Genomic DNA, 7,880 nt, shown 5'->3' on the forward strand with positions numbered 1-7,880 from the left:
GACTCAAGGATAGCCTACCTCTGTTGTTCTGAACAACGTCCATGAAGTGACAGCAGCAGTTGTGTGCACACCTGGCAAATTGCTCCAGTAAGTGTCTGTTGCATTCTTAGCTTTGCAAATTTAAAAAGAAGGTCAGAGGATCTTTGTTGGATGACACACTTCTGTCTGCCCTTATTTCAAGCATCCAACAAAGGCATAATGCAAAGGAAATCTGTGTTGTTTTATACTTATATACATAGTTATTTTATGTCTGCCCTCTCTTTGTGCTGCCAAACAAACTTAACTACACAGGACACTGGACCTACACCCACAGACGAACTTTGTCGTGTGCTTCTTTGCATTAGACAAATAAAAACTGGACTTTGGCTCCTTGTATTCTTGCAGCATTTATCTTTTGTCCCTCACGCAGTGACACGGGTGGATTAAAACTCTTCTTTTCCTGGTTTTCAATAGCCCATCATTTCTCTTGTCGCTGCACAGAAACCGAGGGTCTCCCAGGTCAGCCCCTTGGCAAATGGAGCAACTCATTGTGAGTAGGAAGGAGGGAAGGAGAGTGAAAGAGTGAAAGGATATTTGTTGCTGCCGGAGAGACCGGTGACCTTGTCCTTTTGGCAAACCCACATTTTTTTTTTAGGTCGACGCCCACTTGAAGAAACTCAAAGCTGTGGTGCACGCATAAAGACGGCGGCTTGAGAGGCCCACTTAATGCCCGTCCACAGAATATGCTCTATTACTAACACACACACACACCATAATCCCCTGGGACCCCCGTCTCCCCACTGAAAGAGTGAGCCTGACACGAGCCTCAGACTCAACCCTAAAAATCCCAGCTGACCCCTGCACACAGATAGCATATACATGCATACAATTCCCCAAAGGAGAAAGTAGGGGGCCCCCAGGCCGGGCAGGTGCTGCAGCAGTCCCACAGAGTGGACTAGCTGTGTGTGCAGAAGTGTGTGTGATAGTAGGGGGCTCGTTTGCCGTCTGTCAGTCCAACCTGCTGCTTGTGCACGATCAGCCGGTCTCTGTTTCGCTTCTCCAGGGGTTTCTTGGCTGTTTGTGTGTGTGTGTGTGTGTGTGTGTGTGTGTGTGTGTGTGTGTGTGTGTGTGTGTGTGTGTGTGTGTGTGTGTGTGTGTGTGTGTGCACGCCGGCATGTGCTTCTTACAAGACTGGTCAGACTCACAGATCAATGCATCCAGGATTATGTATCATCCTAACAGCATTATTGGGGTCGGGGTCAGTGAGCGACACCCACAGCCTCCAGCATCCCCCCCGACTCCTCCACTGCTCGGGGAGTTTGGGTTTGACAGAGGCTGGTTACATGTTATGCCATGATTGTTACCCAGCAGGCAAAAGGATTTAAAGCTGCACTAGGCAAGATTTTGATCTAAAAATACATTTGTCTAATCAGCCTAAATCACAAACAGAGGCTGAAGGAATGAAGACTCTGGCATCTTCTCTCCATCAGCTAAAACCCAGCTGATTCAATTAATTTTGCCCAGAGAAATTCTGGAGCTGTGTATGTTTTAACTCAGAAAGAAACTAATTTAGTGGTGATATACAAACCATAAACAGCAATAACTGAGCTCTTGAAAATTATGTGTATTCAACAGCAAGAGGTCTTTTGGGATATTTAAGCAGCACAAATCAGCAGAGCCAGCAAAGATAGTTATAGCGAGACAGTTATTTCTTGGTGTCAGTGTGCAAAATATCTTAGTGCAGATTTAAGCCACTTCTATTAGTGATAAAGCCACTTTTACAGCATATGTATATGTCAAGGTCATGATCCATAGGAAAAAATTACACTAATGTCCACTAAATATTGACTTTTGAATGTTAAAAACTGACTTTAGCAGTTGCAGTACGGTAACTTTTCCAAAATCTTTCCAATGTTTCATGACCTTTAGGCAAGATGCTGCACTGTTTCATCCACTAAACACACGTGCTGCTCCAAACTGATAACAAAGATTAAATCTGAGTCCACCCACAGTTCACACACACAGATGAGCACCCACAAAAGACAACACGGCTCTACAATGAGTGAAACATGCACACAGAAACAGAGGGATCAAGCCACTTGCATTGTAGCTTGCAATACATACCTTGTCAAAAAGTGACTTCCATTGCTGAGACAAGGAAAGAGAAACAAAAAAAGAGCATGTGAAGAAGAGGAAGGGAGGGGAAAAATGTAATCATAAGCAGGTGCCAGAGAGGAGAGGAGTGGAGCACCTGTTTGGAAATGATGAATATTGGCCAAAGGACTTTCTCTGTTTTAATTGCAGTCTGATATTATCTGATCATTGCGGTCAATAAACTGCACCAAAGATAATAAAAGTGTGATCATTATGTGAGAGGATAGAGCTGATGGACTGATGTGTTGTGTGTCTTTGGTGGCTTCTTTCATTGTCCTTCAGTATTTTAAATCCCATCTGGTGTCCCTGTAAAACTCATTTTACGCGTTTTGCCATGGGATTTAAATAAAAGTAAACACTCAGTGGGATTTCTCAAGTGAAAAAGAAACCGAGGGCCCTTATTCATAACTGTGAAGCTGTTAAATGGGGTCATATGTTCACTTGAGGTCCCCCCTTGTGTACTTACATCCTCTGGAGCCACAGGCAGGACGTCGGTACTTTCCAAAACCTCGATCTCTTCGCCCTCCGCGTTGGCCGCCACCGCCGGAGAGATGTTCACCGGCGCCTCCCGGGTTCCGCCCGTCATTTTCGGGCTGCTCTTCTCCATACACCCACGGAGAGCAGCGATCAGGTCCTTAGGAAAGCCTCCACATGCTGCAGTTTACAATCCCATCTCGCTCCCAGTGTGATAAATCAAAGGTGTGCGTAATCCTGTTATGCGCACTTCCACATAAACCAATCTTCATCCGCGAAGGGGGGCAAAAAGTTGATGCGTAACAGTTAAAAAGTCTCCATGTGGTGTCACAGCAACCTCCACCACATCGTTAGTCAGCAGTGACAGAGGTTTGCAGAACTGGAGAGGAGCCGGAATTTTTAATTCCCCGCGAAAAAAAGAGGCAGCGATCCAAGTTTGCGAAGCTGGAGACGCACATCCACAGTCTTTGCAGTTTCAGAGGTGCGACGCAGCAGAGCGCAGATCCATCTGAAAGAAATAATTACATCATCAGTGGTGACAACAACATGAAGCCCCAAAGGCTGAGATGACAAACGGGGCTGGATGACGCACAAACTCTCGTGTGGCTTTTGGGAACTCGAGTCAAACAACGCGGGCGCACGGCACACTCCGAGAGAGAAGTTCACACGTGTGCCAGTATTTTTGGTGCGTCATGATACCTGGCACGCTGTCTTTCTGCCGGTCGACGGCGCAGGAGCGGAGTAGGAGGAGGGGGGGATGGACGTCTGGTTTCTCCGCCGTGCGCCGGCAGGAATCCTCGGTGCGAGGAACACGCCGACGACCGCCTCCGCTGGGATGGTTTGGTTCAGCTCCAGGAGATGCCACGACTCTGCCCCATCCGCATACGTCCTCCCAGGCACAGGGTATGAGAAATGAAGGGAGGAAAGGGTGGGGGCGGAGAGATAAGGGACGGAAGAGAGGGGAGGGGGGGAGGGAGAGATTTGGCCGGCGGTGAGGAGGGATCACCAGCCACTCCCGCTCTGGGGGTTTTCGAGGAACTCTGGCTGAGCAGCTGGACGTCGCTGCCTCACAGGGTTTAAAGGTCGATTTGTGCAGGATGCATCCTCACACAATGAAACATGACATTCATTTTGCTCCATGTCAGCTCGCCTTACTATTCCTCACACACTGAAAACATCTTGCACTAAAGATGCTTTAGAGTTCAGTTTTGTTTTTGGGTTTTTTGCACCTTTGCTGCAAATATGACTCAATATCTCATCGGACCCCATTTGCATTTAGCTTGATCTCATGTTAGACACACTTCATAACACCAACACCATGCACAAACTCTACAATTGTATAGCTGCAGCAAGAAGGGAGTGTCCAAGGGTGAAATTCCTGCTCGTTTTAGGGGATATAAATTGTCCCCTCCAGGTCTACAATCACCCAAATGGTGGGGGCCCGTTTCAGACAAACACCTGCCAATTACCTGAACAGACATCAAACAAGCACTAATAGCTGGGTGGAAGTCATGTATGAGGAGACGTGATGTGATGATCTGCAGTGTGTAGGTTGATCAGCATCCCTCAAACTCCCCCAGGTCCTGTGTGATTGCATTGCCATGGAAACACTATGGCCAGTTGATATTCTTAACCTTGGGGGTCTTTTCCTGCCTCCTACGCAGCAATGTTGGAATAAAGTTTGTTATGCTGTTTAAAAAAAAGACAGACAGAGTTAGAAGTCAGCAAATAAAATTCTGAGATTTGGTGTCTTCATTTTATCTGGATAAGAAACTAGATTTATGGAATCTTGTTAATTTATGGCCTCATCGCCCAGAATTCACCCAGACTTGTTCTAATAATTCATATTTCCTTCTCATAATTATTGTGACAAGAGGACTTAGATCCCTGTGTGCAGAAAAAGCCGGTTTAAGTGACACTTTAGGGACTGGATGCTGATCTATTGCACATTTTTAATAGAAAATGAGGATTTTGAGGCACAAAGCTGCTGGGATTTGCATAACACATGTCTGATTTGCATAAATATAGCTTAGCAAGAATCTAGTTTTTATCTCACCAATTAACGCAACTGTTTTTTTTCAACTGTTAAGGGAAATCCAGACAAAATTCTTCATACATGGGCATGGAAGGAAAACAGTTTGGTATAGAAAGAATGAATATTCAAATCTATGAAGTGAATAAAGTAGCTAATAAATAAACCATGTCACAGTCTTCCAGGACAGATCACATCATGGCATCATGGGGTTTCCATTAAAAGCAGCTAATTGGATAAAATCAGCCTGCTTTCAAATTTCATGCGCTAACATCTGCTGAGGAGCTTTAACACATGAGGGAAGAGAGTGTGAAGACAAGGGAAGGAGACAAGATGTACAGCAAGAAAAACACCTGCTATGTGGGAGAACTTAACTCATACATAAATTAACAGCTGGGGAGTATTACTTTCTTTTCACAGGAGTGCATTTCAGAGCTGTTTGAAGGCACTAACTGTTTTCTGAGTCGGCGTCATTTTCTCTCTTCGGCTCACTACTGAGGAGCTTCACTGTGTTTTCATAAGCACCGCCTCGGATGTTCCAAATGTTCCAAAATGTGCCAATTTGCAGTGATTTTAAATTGAAAGTGATCCATTGGCTTCAGCTAGTTAACTACTTTAACCAGTATTAGCAATTTCTGAATGATCATCCTCATTTTGCGCCTTATTTTTAGATATTTCAACTATTTATCCAGTACTTTTAAAATAAGTCACGCAGTACAGTTTGTTTGTTTTAGTTGAATCACAGTGTTTTAAAAAGCCCGAGGGCACATCAGAAATCTCATATTTTCATGTAAATCTGCAAAATTATCAGTAAGTTCAAAAATCTATAAATATTTAAAGAAGCACATATTCTTTTGACATATTTAAAACTTTGTACTATTTCTGTCAGCAATTAAATTATGCAAAACTGTGGCATTGACGATGTTTTTTGAGTTCTATCCTTTTATGCACTCAGACAACATTCAGGTGGATATTTAACTCATCAGAGCCTCGTTCAAGTAAATCAACTTGCAGTCACTGTTTACATTGTAAAACCTGTAAAACAGCAACAGTAAAATACCATAAAATTCAACATAGTATATTGCTGTCAGGGACAAACTGAATTACCTTAAATCAAGAAATGATACATAACTGTAATTTTTACTCCCACAAGATGTAGAAAAGATGCAGTTTTACTGGGAAAATATTAAATTTTGAGAGCAATGAGCAGATCAATCCACAATGCTCAGCAGGTGATTTAAAAAGCTGTGGTTTTAGAGTCTGCTTTAAGGAAGATGCAACAATTATTAACACGATTCATTAAAAAATAAAGCACTAGATACACTTGTGATAAAATGAAGTTACCAGTAATAAATGTGGAACTTCTGCTGCATATTTTTAGATTATTAAATCCACTATTAATAGAAAAAAAATGACAGCAATATTAATTTATCAGAAATCTTTTGGCTTGACAAAATGGCAATATTTTGTAAGTAGACGTGCTTTTTCAACAGTACTTGATGTTTCTGTGTGGTTCAAATTTATGGTAAGATGAAAATAAAACAAAAATCACAGCTGCAAAACAGCACAGAATTTTGTATTCAACGGAACTGCATGAAAAGTAATCAGTAGAAGTTCAGTCTGAGCTGAATGTTTGTTGCAATATGGTCATTTTCCACATTTTTTTGAACTCATGGTCCTACATTTTTTGCACTATCCCCTTTAGAACACTGCTAAAAATAAAGCATTATCTTATCTTCTCATCTTACCAAATGAGAGAGGAGGAAATTTATAAGTAAAGTCTTTTTTTTTATTGAGTGTATTTTTGGATGGATGGATGGATGGATGGACAGATGGATGGATGGATGGATGGACGGACTGACAGATTCATCTTGAAATAAAAAAGAAACCTTAGAATTAGTTTCTTTCTTCAAAATGAAGTCTTTCGATGATTCAAACCAAACAGCTGTAAGATATGATGAATCCAGAATTTCTTGGCCTGATGCTTCTGTGATGGTCTCCATAGGGCTTCTCAGACAGAGAAGATCATGTTGTCGATGTTGACATGAGGGTCCATCAACACGGCATTCAGAAGAAGTCTTGCAAGATGTTCTGCCTCTTGCAGTTGTTCTTGTGTATAACCTCGTCGAGTTTTTTCACCTTGTGCTTGTAAAAGTTCCAGTCCTTGTCCTGGATTTCAGTGGAGACTTTCTGAAACAACTGCTAATAGATGGTCAGTGTTTTCAGAAAATTTGCTGGAATTTGCCTTGCAGAAGATCTGCAAAATCAGCAACTCCACAAGTACATTGACACTACACCTAAACTTCTCTTTTGTTTCTGGCTCAGCCTCCAGCGCTGGTTCTGGGGTCTTCTTAATGTCCTCCTCTGCTCCAGATATGGAGACTTCCTTAGCTAGGTAGGTGACTGAAGAAGATGAGACGGGTGACTCCAGACAGGTGACTGAATCTAAAAGACAGAGTCCAGGGATGGTTTGTCCTCCAGCGCTTGTTCAGGATTTTCACCCATCTCCTCCTGAGCTCCAGAAGTGGAAACTGATCATTCATCTTCTTCAGTCCAGAGAAGTGACAGATACCAGCTCAGAAAAACTATGACTTGTTCTTGTTCATCTTCCAGACTGAGTTGAAGCTCTTTCCCCAGACAGCTTTGCTCGGTGTCAGTGTCCATATAAAGGCTGGTTTCAGTGTTGATGGCCTCCACAACCTGCAGATTGTAAACCCACACTGATGAAGAGGTGATGTCCTGCTGAGGAAGACTGTCCACCACAGTGGTGACCTCTGACTCCACCCAGGCTGTTGTGTCTTCATTATCTTTAGCCGGCACCAGTTTGGAGAACCCCTCAGAGAATAACTTCAACAACTTCCATTTTTTGTCACTGAGCGTTTCTACTGAGTGTGAGACTGGTTTATCCTCCAGTACTGTTTTTTGGATTTCAAAGCATCTTCTAGTTGGAGCCATGACAGCTGCTCGAGTTCCACTGGACTGTTTGGAGACGCGTGACCTTGAAGGTTTTAACACTGTCAGAAACTCATACAAATGACGTGAAGTGTGAAAGCTGCTGGAGTTATCTGCATAGCGTGACGTCACACTTTATTAGCCCCATTGTCAGAGACTGCATTCTTTACTTTCTCTATTCTAAATTGCCAAGCAAACAGCTTCAAGAGCACAATTTAAAAATTGTATTTATATGATAAACCTCAAACTGATGCTGATCCTAAAACGCCTGACATTGTACAATATCACT

General features: G+C 42.9%; 1 protein-coding gene across 2 annotated transcripts in view; it reads right to left on the reverse strand.

The window, feature by feature from the left end:
- rhbdl3 (rhomboid, veinlet-like 3 (Drosophila)) overlaps nucleotides 1–3,525 on the reverse strand; it is a 66,810-nt gene extending 63,285 nt beyond the window's left edge. Inside the window, exons 1-3 of one of the 2 annotated variants that reach the window (XM_023278492.3) lie at nucleotides 3,307–3,525; nucleotides 2,600–3,115; nucleotides 2,104–2,127 (exon numbers count right to left, since the gene is read on the reverse strand). In XM_023278492.3, the coding sequence (XP_023134260.1) occupies nucleotides 2,104–2,127; nucleotides 2,600–2,740 (165 nt within the window). In that variant the 5' untranslated portion in view covers nucleotides 2,741–3,115; nucleotides 3,307–3,525. The remainder of the gene's footprint in view (nucleotides 1–2,103; nucleotides 2,128–2,599; nucleotides 3,116–3,306) is intronic. The other variant, XM_023278493.3, reaches the window with a different exon arrangement.
- Nucleotides 3,526–7,880: the final 4,355 nt, after the last annotated feature.

Source organism: Amphiprion ocellaris, chromosome 4 (assembly GCF_022539595.1).
Source record: "Amphiprion ocellaris isolate individual 3 ecotype Okinawa chromosome 4, ASM2253959v1, whole genome shotgun sequence".
NCBI lineage: Eukaryota > Metazoa > Chordata > Actinopteri > Pomacentridae > Amphiprion > Amphiprion ocellaris.